Source organism: Macaca thibetana, chromosome X (genome assembly GCF_024542745.1).
Source record: "Macaca thibetana thibetana isolate TM-01 chromosome X, ASM2454274v1, whole genome shotgun sequence".
Lineage (NCBI taxonomy): Eukaryota > Metazoa > Chordata > Mammalia > Primates > Cercopithecidae > Macaca > Macaca thibetana.
Window position 1 is genome coordinate 56,662,497 of NC_065598.1, and position 14,718 is coordinate 56,677,214.

The 14,718-nt window shown below is 38.7% G+C and overlaps 2 protein-coding genes across 2 annotated transcripts in view; one reads left to right on the top strand and one right to left on the bottom strand.

Annotated features, from left to right (window-relative positions):
* FAAH2 (fatty acid amide hydrolase 2) overlaps positions 1–14,718 on the top strand; it is a 294,424-nt gene that overhangs the window by 7,537 nt on the left and 272,169 nt on the right. The window lies entirely within an intron of this gene.
* On the bottom strand, positions 3,872–5,843 carry LOC126946556 (spindlin-2-like). The gene is made up of 2 exons (XM_050777021.1): positions 5,480–5,843; positions 3,872–4,824 (listed from the first exon to the last, which is right to left on the bottom strand). Exon 2 carries the CDS (start codon positions 4,817–4,819, stop codon positions 4,043–4,045), a length of 777 nt encoding a protein of 258 aa, XP_050632978.1. The 5' UTR covers positions 4,820–4,824; positions 5,480–5,843; the 3' UTR covers positions 3,872–4,042.

Here is a 14,718-nt window from a genome sequence, read left to right on the forward strand (position 1 = left end):
TTGAGATGTGGTACAATTTCAATCTGAAAGAGAAAGCAAAAATGTTACAGATCTGCTTGAACCTATCATTACCTACCAAAAATAAATATAGGAAATGATTTACTAGGAAATGTACCGTAATCTCTGAGAGGAAAGAAAAACTCTTGGAATTTCACAGTGTAAACTTCCATCTATGTCCAGTAGTGACCTAAGGAAAAGAGCTGGAGGATTCTGACCATATCTCTTTTACTGTGATGAGTGCACGAACCAAGACTGATTAATTGTGTGTGATCCCATCACTGATCATTAATATGAAACTCTCTTACATTTTAACTCATGTATTCTCAGTACCAATAATAGCACATGGGCTTGGGGAATGGGAAATGGGACGTGATATATGTAATGAATTTTGAACAAATCTACTGAAGTATAAACATCTGTTCTTTTCCAAACAGAATACAGGTTGAAGCCCTGTCTGAATACTAAGAACTTTTGAACAGCCGTACATTAAATTTTTCACTAACAGTTTTAAATCTGTGACAAACTCCCTTTGTTGGCCCATTGCCAAAATAACATATCAGTGGTTTCCAATATAATGGCTATGGGAGTTATCCAGAGCGGGGAGGCCCAATCTAGGCATTGAGTATAGAGCCCAATTCTGTCATCTATGGTTTTCACTGGGAATTTGTTTCTCTTAAGATCTTCAAAAGAAGACCAGAAAACATGGTGTAGTCCTTGACTCATATTTATCTTCCACTGCACAACATCATCAAATAGGAAAACATGCAGGGTATACCTGAAAACAGCCAGATCCAACTAATTTTCACCATGTCTACTACCACCAGGATACTGAAACCCACCATTATCGGTTACCAAAATAATTGGAATATCCTACTAATTATTCTCCCTTTATTCATCATATACTAATAAAAACTATTCTCCAAGTTGTCAGAGTGATCCTGTAAAACTAAGACAAATCTTGTCTCCCCTCCACTATCAATACATGGATGGGTCTCCATCACATTCCATGTAAAAGCCAAATTGCATTTTGAAACCTACAGGGCTATAAGCTGTCTGCCTCTCTCTCTCATCCCCATTACCTCTCTGAAACCAGCTCCTGCTTTTCTCTGCCTTGCTCACTCAGCTCCAGACATGATAGCATCCTCCTTGCTCCTCAAACATGCCAGCCTAAACCTGTCTTGGGGCCTCAGCACCTGCTGTCCCTCCACCTGGAATGCTCCTTCCCCAGACAGCTATAGGGTGAGTTCTCCCACTGCCTTCAGGTGAGACTCAAAAGCCAAGTTCTCAGTAAGGCCTTCCCTGGACACCTTATCTATCTAGTTTCAGCCTCCCTCCTGAAATTTTCTATCCCAATTCCTTGCTTTATATTTTTCTATTTAACACTAGTCACTATGAATACACATTATAATTGCTTATTCATTTTGGCTACTGTCTATCCCCCACACTAAAATGAAAGCTCCATGAGGATAAGAATTTTAGTTTGCTTCTTTCATTCATTATTACATCATCAGTATCTGTGCCTAGAAGAATGCCTGGCAGAGAGCCCACCTGAAGTAAGTATTTGTGGGGTAAAGATAAAACAAGTAAATTTAAAAGCAAATGGGATCAAAGCAAGTCAAAGGGGCAGTGTTTCCAGGGTGTAGCCCCAGTCACAAGTGCAAACGCTTCCAGGGAACAACTGTGCATTTTATTAGTGTGAAGCAGGCCAGCTGGGGGTGTGGCCAACTGGAAAGGGTATTCGGAGTCTAAACTGGACTAGGACCTACCTAAGGCCCAGCTGCATGTATCCTTGTTGGAATGAGGGCCCCAATCCTCACGTGGTTGTTGTTGTTGTTGTTGTTGTTTGTAATTGTTCTGTTTCACTTTCAGGAGATGCCAGAAACATAAATTTTCATTGTGTGAAATCTCTCAAATGTCTAAAGTACTTAATTAAAAACAGAAAACAATGAAAACACAAAGATGAAACAAAATCTGGCAGCTGACTGAGATTGGTCCCTGGGCAGTCAGCTGGTATTTGTTGGACTGAATTGTGTGATGTATACATGAAAATTAATCCCTGCTACGGTGAGGTAGGCTTGCCTTGTGTAATTCTTGAGGCAGTCAGCCTCAGGCCATGTTGGGTGCAGAGAATAAACTCTATTTACCATCTTCTTTCAACTCCTGACAGCTCCTTGCATCTCCCACTATCCATGGAGTTAGGGTAACCTGGGCAGCAGGGGTCACCAGCACTCTTTCTTTGGGGTCAGAGGTATAATTTAGTGAAGGGTGTGGTTGCAGAAACTAGTGAGAGGGTTTTCAGATGGGCTACAGGAGAAAGACTGGGGAAAGGCAAGGAGGGGAGGAAGAGAAATACACAGATCTATCTTTGCATCAGACACCATAGTTCTGAGGGACTTTTGGTGGGTTGCTGCTCCCTCTCCCCACCAACCTTGACACTTCCTTGTGATACTGTACAGCTGAATGAGTTATACCAAGTCACAACTTCCAGCCCGACTGCCCCATGGCATCTGCCTCACCTGGAAACAAAGAGCTTCACAGACTTCTATCACAGATTTCTGTGAGCTTGGGTAGGCAAGACTGGCCAACAGGTGCCTGTGAGGGGTATGCAGACACCAGCTTTGTGGGGAAGGTCTAACCAGAATGTGGCTTCTTGGGACAGCAGGTCTCTTTTAGTGGGTCATTGGTTGGAGCCACCTATGGTTTCAGGCAGCTGCTGTAAGAAGCATGGACAGACAAGTACTCCCCATACCGTGGAGAGAAACACTAGGCTCAATCCTCTGATGCACCTTGTCTCTAGATAGAAAACAAACATTCCAGCAGAAGGAACTGGTGTGATGAGACTGCTGCACCTGAGTTCAGTAAGGTTTCCTTTTTTCTGGATAAAGTACTTTCCAAATGCAAGATGGCACATCTCTTAAGTTCTGAGAGCCCCACTGACCCATCCTCTACCAGGATTGCTTATCTAGTGCAGGACAAATGTGAGGAGGCAGCCCACAGCCCAGCACTTGTGGGGCACCATGTTAGTGTGTTTAGGCTGAGGGCTGGGGTTCTGCTGGGTGGATGTGTCATGAACTCCCTGAAACAGGAAAAGCCTTATGGGCATAAACTTGGCTCCGGATTAACTTGACTGAGTCATTCCTGTCAGAAAGCTCTTCTAAGGAACCTCCAATGCGTCCAGCATCTTTGACAGTTGCCACTTCCTTTGTGCATAGAGCCAGGAAGAGCAATATGGACACTGCCAGAAGTCCAACATTTTCCTTGACCTTCCCATCTCTCATGGGCCCACAACTCTTTTCCTGTATTCCCACTCCCTCTCTCAGTCTTTATTCTTTGAATTCTTTCTTCCTCAGTGGCCCTCTTCTAATCCCTGCAACACCCTAACCCACGCAACTCTTCCTTTGTGTTTCCATTAGCCTCTCCCCAGATCGCTGTCAGGTTGATACTTCTCCCCCTTACTCTGGTCCATCTTCTAAACTTCTTTATGTTCCTCTGTTCTCAATTTATTCTGTCTGTTTTCCTCTAAGCCCCAAGATCTCACTCTCCCTCTGTTAGTCTTCACTCCTTTCCCATTTGGAGGTTTCCTCCTCATAGGTCATCCCCTCTCCCAAGAATCCCCTCCCTTTCTGGCCCTTTTCCACCTTTTCCTAAGCAGTCACCTCCTCCTCTCTCCCCGAGACAGCTAATCTCTTGTTCTTTCCCCTGCCCCTTCCAGACCAGACCAGCTAAGTCTGGTGCCATTTTTAAATGACTGATTATGATTCTAACTGAACTTTATTCACAGCCGAAATTGACAGCTGTTCCTTCCTTTCATGCCCCATCTACCAAACACACCTGATCTTTTCAACAAGACAAAGCGCTTACACACAGCATGTCACGTACACACAAATTTGTATTTTTTAGAACAAAACAACAGTTAATGCTGGCAAAGATGTTGGGTTATCAGGGATTCCATAGGCTTTCAGTACACTGAAAGGTAACTTTTTTTTCATGTCTACAAATTATACATTTATTTCCACACATGAGCCAAATTTTACCCTAACAGTTAGGACTTTTTCACCAAATCATAGACATAGATATGGAAATCGTCATCAAACTTGATCAAATACACAGAGGGTTTGGCTTCCACTTGGTGAGTGACCATGCCAATCCTTTTGGAGCCATCTTCTTTGGTATATTCCACATGCTTACCTATCAGGCCATCTACAACTCCTCCTGACTCCCTCTCTGTTGGAGGAGACTCATTGGATTCTGGCATGATGCGGAGGTCACCTTCCTTATAATCATCTAGAAGCTGGTACATGTACAAGACAGGATCTTTCTCATAGGTAATATAAAACCAGGCTTTCATGATAGGTGCTTGAGCTAAGACCATACCCCTCCATTCATCCTTAGAACCATGCTCTCCCTCAAACATGTGTTCCACTGCTTTGCCAATTATGGTATTTGCAAGGTTGGCATCACTAACGTGAGATGATGCCACCCTGTCAGAAAGAATTTTAAGAGACAAAACTCTTTCATCTCTGTGAAGTTCCAGTCCATAAACACAGTCAATTCCATCATATTTCACCAGATAAAGAGAGGGATTTATAGGCACCTGATCCAGAACGGTTCCTTTCCACTGGGTGATGGGCTCATCTCCTTCTTTCCATCCATGAGAAATTCTGCATCCCACGATGTTCCTGCGGGGCTGGGATGAAGGTCTGCCTCTCTGCTTCTTTTGGGAGACTTTTTTCTTTGTCATGTTTGCAGACCCAGTGGCCCGTCCTGCAGCTGCCCTGGTTTGTTGCCCTTCGGCTTCCTGTGCGTTGGGGGTCTTCATGCCTGCTGGGGGAGGAGAGAGGATAGAGAGACATATCCAGTGTGCCACGAGGCAAACTTTTCCCTATAGCCATGTCTGGATATACTCTGCGCTAGTGCCTAAGGTTCCCCTAGGAGCCTGGAAGCAATGCTGGAAATCTGGCTGCATGCCTGCAGTGCTCTCCCTCTTAAGTTCCTTTGGGCTGTGGGGAAAGGCTGGAGTGGTGCAGTAGAGCTGTCTGTGGTTAGGAACTCTGCAGAAGTGGCTGGGCCACGTCCTCCTAGCTCAGAGCCCACTGCCCTCCCCGAACCCCTTGCTGCCACTGGAGTCCACTCCCAATCCCCTGCAAAGCGGCCTTGACCAGCACCCACTACCCTCATGCCCTCTGTGCCCCTGCTGCTGTCCATAACCCCCACTGCCTATCCTAACCACTTCCCTGGTACCTACCTCCCTTGCTTCCTGGGTGTCACTTTCAAATCCTTGTCTGGCTCCTATTCCTACCCTTTCCCCTGTTGTCCACCGCACTCCCCCACCCCACCCTTGCCTGGCGCCCACCTCCACCCCCTGTCTCCTGCTGGATTCCTTCCCATCCCCCTCTCCATTCTGGTGCCCACCAATGGCTTTGCCCTGCCTGGCCCCCACCGCTGCGGATCGCGGGCCTCGGGTGCCCAAATCGGACACCTCTCTGCTGCCTCTGCTGTGAGCCTGTGCCGAAGGAGGGTCAACAGGCGATTGACTGTGTGAGTGTTTGCAAGAGCGGGGAGGATAGGATCCGTAGATGAGGAGCGTGTGTAGGAGTGCGGAGAGCCTGGCAAAGAGCACTGCAGCGGTGTCCCCAGCGCTTGGCTGGCTGGCCGTCTGCCTCCCTGTTGGCGGCGGCCGCCCCTCAGCCACATGGGGCTGCCACCTTTCCCTGCTGCAGTGGCTGTAGTCTCTGCCCTTTTTCTGCACAAGACTGCAGTGTTAGTTTCCTCTTAGTACTGATGTCTTCCCTTCTTCTAAACACAGAGTAGGTCTGCCTTTCTTTCCCTGGGGCCCCTCCTGGGCTCCTCCTTCCCTTTCCACAGTTCACAGCAGTGGAACATGTAGGTGGCCTTTTCTCTCTTCCTGTCTCTGCTCACTGAATCCTTCAAGCTCTCTAGCTCCTCCCCTCAGGTCTCCTGCTCCATCTGTTTTCCATCTTTCAGACATTTCTCACATTCTTTGGAAACCTACCAATTAACATAGAAATACCATGTGTATACACTTATGGCGACATGAATCCATTACGACCATACGCAAATGTGTAGCATACATACTCGCGAATACATATATTAAGTGTTTCTCCACAGCATTGTGTAGGCATATTTTAGATTTAGAGACATGGTTTATTTTAAACTTAAAGAGTTATTTTTGAATGTGATTACAATACTTAACAAACTTTATTCCGCATAAAGTGACATCATTTAAATTTTTTTTTGTGAGTCATAGTTTTTCACAGTATCCTATAATTCTGAAAATAATCAACAATATTAGGTTGCTATATCAAGTAAGATGTTTTCAGTTACATGTTTTAGGATAATAAACCAAATGGGTATACAATAAAAACAATGTATTGACTAACATATTAAAAAGTTAAATAGGTGTTAGGTTAATCTTAATCTATGGTGGAATAATATTTTATTTTATATATATATCACATTTTTTTATCCATTTATTTATTGATGGACAGTTAAGTTGATTCCATATCTTGTCTATTGTGATCAGTGCTGCAAATAAATATGTGAGTGCAGATAGCTCGTTGATATGCTGATTTCCTTTCTTTTGGATATATAACCAATAGTGAGATTGCTGGATCTTATGGAATTTTTAGTTTTAGTTTTTGAGGAACTACCACACTGTTTTTCATAATGGTTATGCTAATTTATATTCCCACTAACAATGTCCAAGGATACCCCTTTCTTCACTTCCTTACCAACAGTTTTTATTTTCTGTGTTTTTGATATAGCCATTTTAACTGGGGTGAAATGGTATCTCATTGCTATTTTGATATAAAATTACCTGATGATTAGTGATTTAGAACACTTTGTATATATCTGTTGTCCATTTGTATGTCTTAGTTTGAGAAATGTCTACTCAGCTCTTTTGCCCATTTTTAAATCAGATTGTTTGATTTTTTACTATTGGGTTGTTGGAATTTCTTACATATTTTTATTATTAATCCCCTGCCAGTTGAATACTTTGCAAATATTTTCTCTTGTTATCTAGGTTGTCTGTTCATTTTATGATTGTTTCCTTTGCTGTGCAGAAGTTTTTTAGCTGATGTGATTTCATTTTCCCGTTTTTCCTTTGGTTGCCTGTGCTTTGAGGTCTTACTCAAGAAATCATTGCACAGACCAATATTCTGAAGCTTTTCCCCAAAGTTTTCTTCTAGTCACTTCATAATTTTGGATCTTAGATTTATGTCTTTAATCCATTTTGATTTGGGTGTTGTATATGGTGAGAGATAGATGTGTCTAGTTTCATTCTTCTCTGTATGGATACCCAGTTTTCCCAACAACATTTATTACAGAGGCTGTCTTTACTATAGTGTGTGTTCTTGGCTCTTTAGTTGAAAATAAGTTGACTATAAATGCATAGATTTATTTATGAGTTCTCTATTTTGTTTCATTGGTCCAGGTGTCTATTCATATGCCAGTACCATGCTGTTTTGGTTACCATAAGTTTATAGTATAATTTGAAGTAAGGCAATTTGATGCCCCAGCTTAGTTCTTTTTCTTCAGGATTGCTTTGACCATTCTGATCCTTTTGTAGCTCCATATGAATTTTAGGACTGTTTATTTTCTGTTTCCATAAAGAATGTCTTTGGTATTTTGACATAGATTGTGTTTATGTATATGTAGATAACTTGGAGTAGTATGGACATTTTAACAATGTTAATTAGTCCAACTCATGAACATGGATATTTTTCTACTTTTGTGTGGTCTTTATTTTTTATCAATGTTTTATAATTTTTATTGCAGACATCTTTCATTTCTTTGGTTTAGTTTATTTCTAGGTATTTTATATTTTGTAGTCATTGTAAAAAGGATTGCTTTCTTTATTTCTTTTTTACATTTTTCACAGTTGGCATTTAGAAATGCTACTGATTTTTATATGTTGATTTTATAAATAAAATCAGTTTCTTAGTTCCAATTCGTTTTTGGTGGGGTCTTTAGATTTTTTCTAAATATAAAATCATATTATCTGCAAATAAAGACAATTTAACTTCTTCCTTCCCAATTTGGGTGTTGTTTCTTTCTCTTAACTAATTGTTCTTGTTGGAATTTCCAGTACTATGTTGAATAAAAGTGGTGAAAGCACCGTGGAATACTACACAGCCACCAAAAAGAATAAAATCATGCCCTTTTCAGCATCATGGATGCAGCTGAAGGCTATTATCCTACGTGAATGAATGCAGAAACAGAAAATCTAATACTGCATGTTGTCACTTATAAACGGGAGGCAAAAAATGGATGCATATGGACATAAAGATATAAATAATGGACACTAGGATTTCCAAAAAGGGGGAGGAAGAGAGGAATGATTGAAAAACTACCTATTGAGTACTATGTTAGCTATCTGGGTGATGGGTTCAGTAGAAGCCCAAACCCCAGCATTATGCAGTATATTTATGGAACAAGCCCACACATGTACCCCATGAAAATAATATTTTTTGTGTGGTAAAAGCAGTTATTTTGTCTTTTTCCAGGTCATAGACAAAGGGCTTTCAGGTTTTTTCCCATTTAATATGATGCTAGCTGTGTTTGCCATACATGACCTTTATTCTTTTGAGATATGCTCCTTCTATATCCATTTTGTTGAGAGTTTTTTTCATGAAACGATGTTAAATTTCATTGAATTTTTTTTGGCATCTATTGAAATGCCCTTATGGTTTTGGTACTTTATTCTATTTATGTGATATATCGCATTTATTGATTTGTGTATGTTGAACCATCATTGCATCCCTAACATTAATCCTACTTGATCATACGAATGATCTTTTAAATTTGTTGTTGGATTCAGTTTGCTAGCATTTTGTTGAGGATTTTGCATGTATGTTTATTGGTAATATTGGCCTACAATTTTCTCTTTTGGGGTGTCCTTGGTTATGGTATCTGAATAAGGCTAGCCTTCCAGGATGAGTTTGGAAGCATTCCCTCCTATTTGATATTTTGGAATGATTTGAGTAGGATTTGTATTAGTTCTTCCTTAAATTTTTGGTAGAATTCAGCAGTGTAGCCACAAGATCCTGGGCTTTTCATTGATGGGAGACATTTTATTACCATTGTTATCTCATTACCTATTATTGGTCTGTTCAGGTTTTCTATTTCTTTATGATTCAATCTTGGTAGATTGTATGTGTCTAGGAATTTACCCATTTCTTCTAGGTTTTAAAATTTATTGGCACTGCTCATAATCGTCTGTAATAATCTTTTTATTTTCTGTGGTATTACTTGTAATGTCTCATTTTTCTTCTTCTTTTTTTAATGTTACTTTAAGTTCCAGGATACAACTGCAGAATGTGTAGGTTTGTTACATAGGTATATGTGTGTCATGGTGGTTTGCTGCACCTGTCAACCTGTCATCTAGGTTTTAAGTTCCACATGCATTAGCTATTTGTCCTAATGCTCTCCCTCCACTTGCCCCCAACACCCCAGTCTAATTTTTCATCTGTCATTTTATTTGAGTCTTCTCTTAGTCTGGCTGAAGGTTTGTAGATTTTTGTCATGTTTTCAAAAAGCCAACTTTTTGTTTAATTGATCTGTTGTATTGTCTTTCAGTTTCAATTTTATTTCTGCTCCAATTTTTATTATTTATTCTACTAATTCAAGGTTTGATTTGTTCTTGATTTTCTACTTCTTTAAGGTGCATTTTTAGGTTGTTTATTTAAAGTTTTTATGCTTCTCTTGACTTAGGCATTTATTGCTAGAATCTTTCCTCTTAGTATTGCTTTTGCTGTGTCCTCTAGGTTTTGGTATGTTGTGCTTTAATTTTCATTTGTTTCAGGAAACTTTAAAAATTTCCTTCTTAATTTCTTCCTTGACCCATTGGTCATTTAGGAGCCTGTTGTTCAATATTCATGTATTTGTATAGTTTTCAAATTCTAGTTATTTATTTCTATCGTTTTATTCCATTGTATTTAGAAAGGATACTTGATATAATTTTAATATTTTAAAAATTTGTTGAGATTTATTCTGTGGCCTAACATATGGTCTTTCTTAGATAATGTTCCATGTGCTGAGGAGAAGAATGTGTATTCTGCACCTTTTGGATGAAATGTTTTCTAAGTGTGTAATAGGTCCTCTGAGTTTATAGTGCAGATTAAGTCTGACATTTCTTTGTTAGTTTTTTTGTCTAGATGATCTTTACCGTGTTGAAAGTGGGGTGTTATAGTCCACACCTGTTATTGTTTTGGGATCTACCTCTCTCTTTAGTTGTACTAATATTTTTAAATATATCTCTGTGCACTGGTGCTGGGTTCATATACATTTACAATTATTATATCCTCTGCTGAATTGACCCTTTTATCATTGTATAATGACCTTCTTTGTTTCTTTTCACAGTTTTTGGCTTGACATCTACTTTATCTGATATAAGTATAGTTATTCCTGCTCTGTTTTGGTTTCCATTTGCATAGAATATCTTTTTTCCATTCCTTAAGTTTCAGTCTGTTGTATGTCTTTATCAGTAAAATTAGTTTCTTGTACACAGAATCTACTTTGGGTCTTATTTTTTGATTCATTCAGCCACTCTAGGTCTTTTGATTAGATAATTTATTCCATTTACTGCCAATATTATTATGGATAGGTAAGGACTTACAACTTTCATCGTGTTATTTGCTTCCTGCTTGTTTTCTAAGTCCTTTTTTTCTTTATTTCTGTCCTTCCTTGTGTATAAGTGATTTTTTTCTGGTAGTATATCTTAATTTCTTGCTTTATATTTTTTGTATATTTGTTACAGACTTTTGCTTCATGGATACAAGGAGACTTGCAAGACTATTCTAAAGAATTGTTTTAAACTAAAGACAACTCTGACGATGATGGAGAAAAAAGAGAAAATTGAAAAAGTGCTACACTTTAACTCCATCCCCCCTTATGACTTTTTGTTGTTTCTATATATCTTTTTATATTGTCTGTCTCTTAAAATTGCTTGTATTATTATTATTATTGAGATAGGATCTTACTGTGTCACGCAAGTTGGAGTACAGTGACATAATCTTGGCTCACTGCAACCTCTGCCCCCAAGGCTCAAGTGATCCTTTTACCTCAGCCTCCTGAGTAGCTAGAACCACAGGAGTGCACGACCATGCTCAGCTAATTTTTTGTATTTTTGGTATAGATGGGTTCCGCCATATTGCCTGGGCTGGTCTTGAACTCCTGACCTCAGGTGATTGACCCATCTTGGTTTCCCAAAATGCTGGGATTATAGGCATGAGCTACCATGCCTAGCCTGTTATTATTTTTGATAGCTTTGTCTTTTAGTCTTCACAGTAAAGATATAAGTGGTTTATATACAAGTACAGTACTATAATATTCTAAATTTGTCTATGTATCTACATTTATCAGTGAGTTTTAGATCTCTAGATGATTTCTTGCCTTTTTGTGTCATTTCCTTTCATATTGAAGAACTCAGTATTACTTGAAAGACAGGTCTAGTAATGAATTTCATCAGCTTTTCTCTGTGAAAGTCTATCTGTCCTTCATGTTTTAAGGATAACTTTGTGGATATTCTCAAGTTAAAGATAACTTTGCTGGCAGTATTCTCAGCTTTCATTTTTTTCCTTTTGCACTTTCAATATGTCATCCTATTCTTTACTGGCTTGTAAGATTTCTGCTAAGAAGTCTGCTGATAGACGTATCAGAGGTCCTTTACATGTTATTTGGTTTTTTCTCTTCCCGACTTTAGGATTCTTTATTTGTCCTTGACTTTTGTGAGCTCGATTATTATATGCCTTGCAGTCATCTTATTTAGATTGAGTCTTCTTGGTGTTCTTTAACATTCTCGTATTTGGATATTTATATTTTTCTCGAGGTTTGAAAAATGTTTTGTTATTATTTATTTGAATAAACATTCTACCCTGATCTCTCTACATCCTCTTTAAAGCAAGTAATTCTGTGTTTTTTTCCCCCCACTTGAGACAATTTTCTGGATCTCATAAGCACATTCATTCTTTCTTTTTTTATTAGATTTTAAAATTTCCATTGGTTTTTGGTGGAACAGGTGGTATTTGGTTACATGAGTAAGTTCTTTAGTGGTGATTTGTGAGATTTTGGTGTACCTATCACCCAAGCAGTATACACTGAACCCAATTTTCAGTCGTTTATCCCTCAGCCCTCCCTCCCATCCTTTCCAAGTGTTCCCAGATTCCATTGTATCATTCTTGTGCCTTTGCATTCTCAGAGCTTAGCTCCCACTTATGAGTGAGAACATACAATGTTTGGTTTTTTATTCCCGAGTTATTTCACTTAGAATGATAGTCTGCAATTCCATCCAGGTTGCTGCAAATGCCGTTAATTCCTTCCTTTTTATGACTGAGTAGTGTATATATATATATACACACATATATATGTATATATTCCACTATATATATCCCACTATATATATATTCCACTATATATATATTCCACTATATATACGTATTCCACTATATATATGTATGTATATGTGTGTGTGTATACACACACACACACACACACACACACACACATCCCACAGTTTCTTTATCCACTCATTGATGAACACTTGGGCTGGTTCCACATTTTTGCAATTGCGAATTGTGCTGCTATAAACATGCATGTGCAAATATCTTTTTTTGTATAATGACTTTTTCTCTGGGTTGGTACCCAGTAGTGGGATTGCTGGATCAAATGTTAGTTCTACTTTTAGTTCCCTAAGGAGTCTCCACACTGTTTTTTTCTAGTGGTTGTACTAGTTTACATTCCCACCAGCAATGTAGAAGTGTTCCCTTTTCACCACATCCATGCCAACATCTATTAGTTTTTGATTTTTTTTATTATGACCATTCTTTGGGGGTAAGGTGGTATTGAATTGTGGTTTTGATTAGCATTTCTCTGATCATTGGTGACATTGATCATTTTTTATATGTTTGTTGGCCATTTGTATATCTTCTTTTGAGAATTGTGTATTTATGTCCTTACCCCACTTTTTGATGAGATTATTTGCTTTTTCTTGCTAATTTGTTTGAGTTCCCAGGAGATTCTGGATATTAGTCCTCCATTGGATGGATAGATTGTGAAGATTTTCTCTCAATCTGTGCATTGTCTGTTTACTCTGATGACTGTTCCTTTTGCTGTGCAGAAGCATTTTGGTTTAATTAAGTCCCACTTATTTATCTTTGTTTTAGTTGCATTCACTTTTGGGTTCTTGGTCATGAAGTCTTTGCCTAAGCCAATGTCTAGAAGGATTTCTCCAATGTTATCTTCTATAATTTTTACAGTTTCAGGTCTTGGATTTAAGTCCTTGATACACCTTGAGTTGATTTTTGTATAAGGTGAGAGATGAGGATCTAGCTTCATTCTCCTACATGTGGCTTGCCAATTATGCCGGCACCATTTGTCGAATAGGCTGTCCTTTCCCGACTTTATGTTTTTGTTTGCTTTGTTGAAAATCAGTTGGCTATAAGCATTTGGGTTTATTTCTGGGTTCTCTATTCTGTTCCATTGGTCTATGTGCCTGTTTTTATACCAGTATCATGCTGTTTTGGTGACTATGGCCTTATAGTGTAGTTTGAATTTGGGTAATGTGATGCCTCCAGATTTCTTTTTTTTTCTTTTTCTTTTTTTTTTTTTTTTTTTTTTTTTGCCTAGTCTTCCTTTCGTTATGCAGGCTCCTTTTTTGGGTCTATATGAATTTTAGGATTGTTTTTTTCTAGTTTTGTGAAGAATGATGGTATCATTTTGTTGAAAATTGCATTACATTTGTAGGTTGCTTTTGACAGTATGGTCTTTTTCACAATATTGATTTTACCCATCCATGAGGATGGGATGTTTTTCCATTTGTTTGTGTTGTCTGTGATTTCTTTCAGCAGTGTTTTGCAGTTTTCCTTGTAGAGGTCTTTCACCCCCTTGGTTATGTATATTTGTAAGTATTTTATTTACTTTGTGGCTATTGTGAAAGGCATTGAGTTTTGATTTGATTCTCAGCTTGGTCACTGTTGGTGTATAGCAGAGCTACTGATTTGTGTACATTAATTTTGTATCCTGAAACTTTGCAGAATTCATTTATCAGTTCTTGGAGCTTTTTGGAAGTCTTTAGGGTTTTCTAGGTATCTGATCATATCATCAGCAAATAGTGGCAGTTTGACTTCTTCTTTACCAATTTGGATGACATTTATTTCTTTGTCTTGTCTGATTGCTCTTGCTAGGACTTCCAGTACTATGTTGAACAGAAGTGGTGAGAGTGGGCATCCTTGTCTTGTTCCAGTTCTCAGAGGAAATGCTTTCAACTTTTCCCCATTCAGTATAATGTTGGCTGTGTGTTTGCCATAGATGGCTTTTATTACATTCAAGTAGGTCAGGCTTTTATTACCTTCAGGTATGCTGATTCTGCTGAGGATTTTAATCATAAAGCACTGCTGGCTTTTGTCAAATGCTTTTACTTCATCTGTTGAGATAATCATGTGATTTTTGTTTTTAATTCTGTTTATGGGGTGTATCACATTTATTGACTTGCTTATGTTAAACCATCTCTGCTTCCTTGGTATGAAGCCCACTTGATCATGGTGGATTATGTTTTTGATATGCTGTTGGACTTGGTTAGCTAGCATTTTGTTAATTATTTTTTTTATCTATATTAATCGGGGATATTGGTCTGTAGTTTCCTTTTTTGGTTATATCTTTTCCTGGTTTTGGTGGTAGGGTGATACTCGCTTCACAGAA

Excerpts from the sequence above, each read along its gene's own strand:
- LOC126946556 (XM_050777021.1), bottom strand. The coding sequence starts at position 4,819 with ATGAAGACCCCCAACGCACAGGAAGCCGAAGGGCAACAAACCAGGGCA.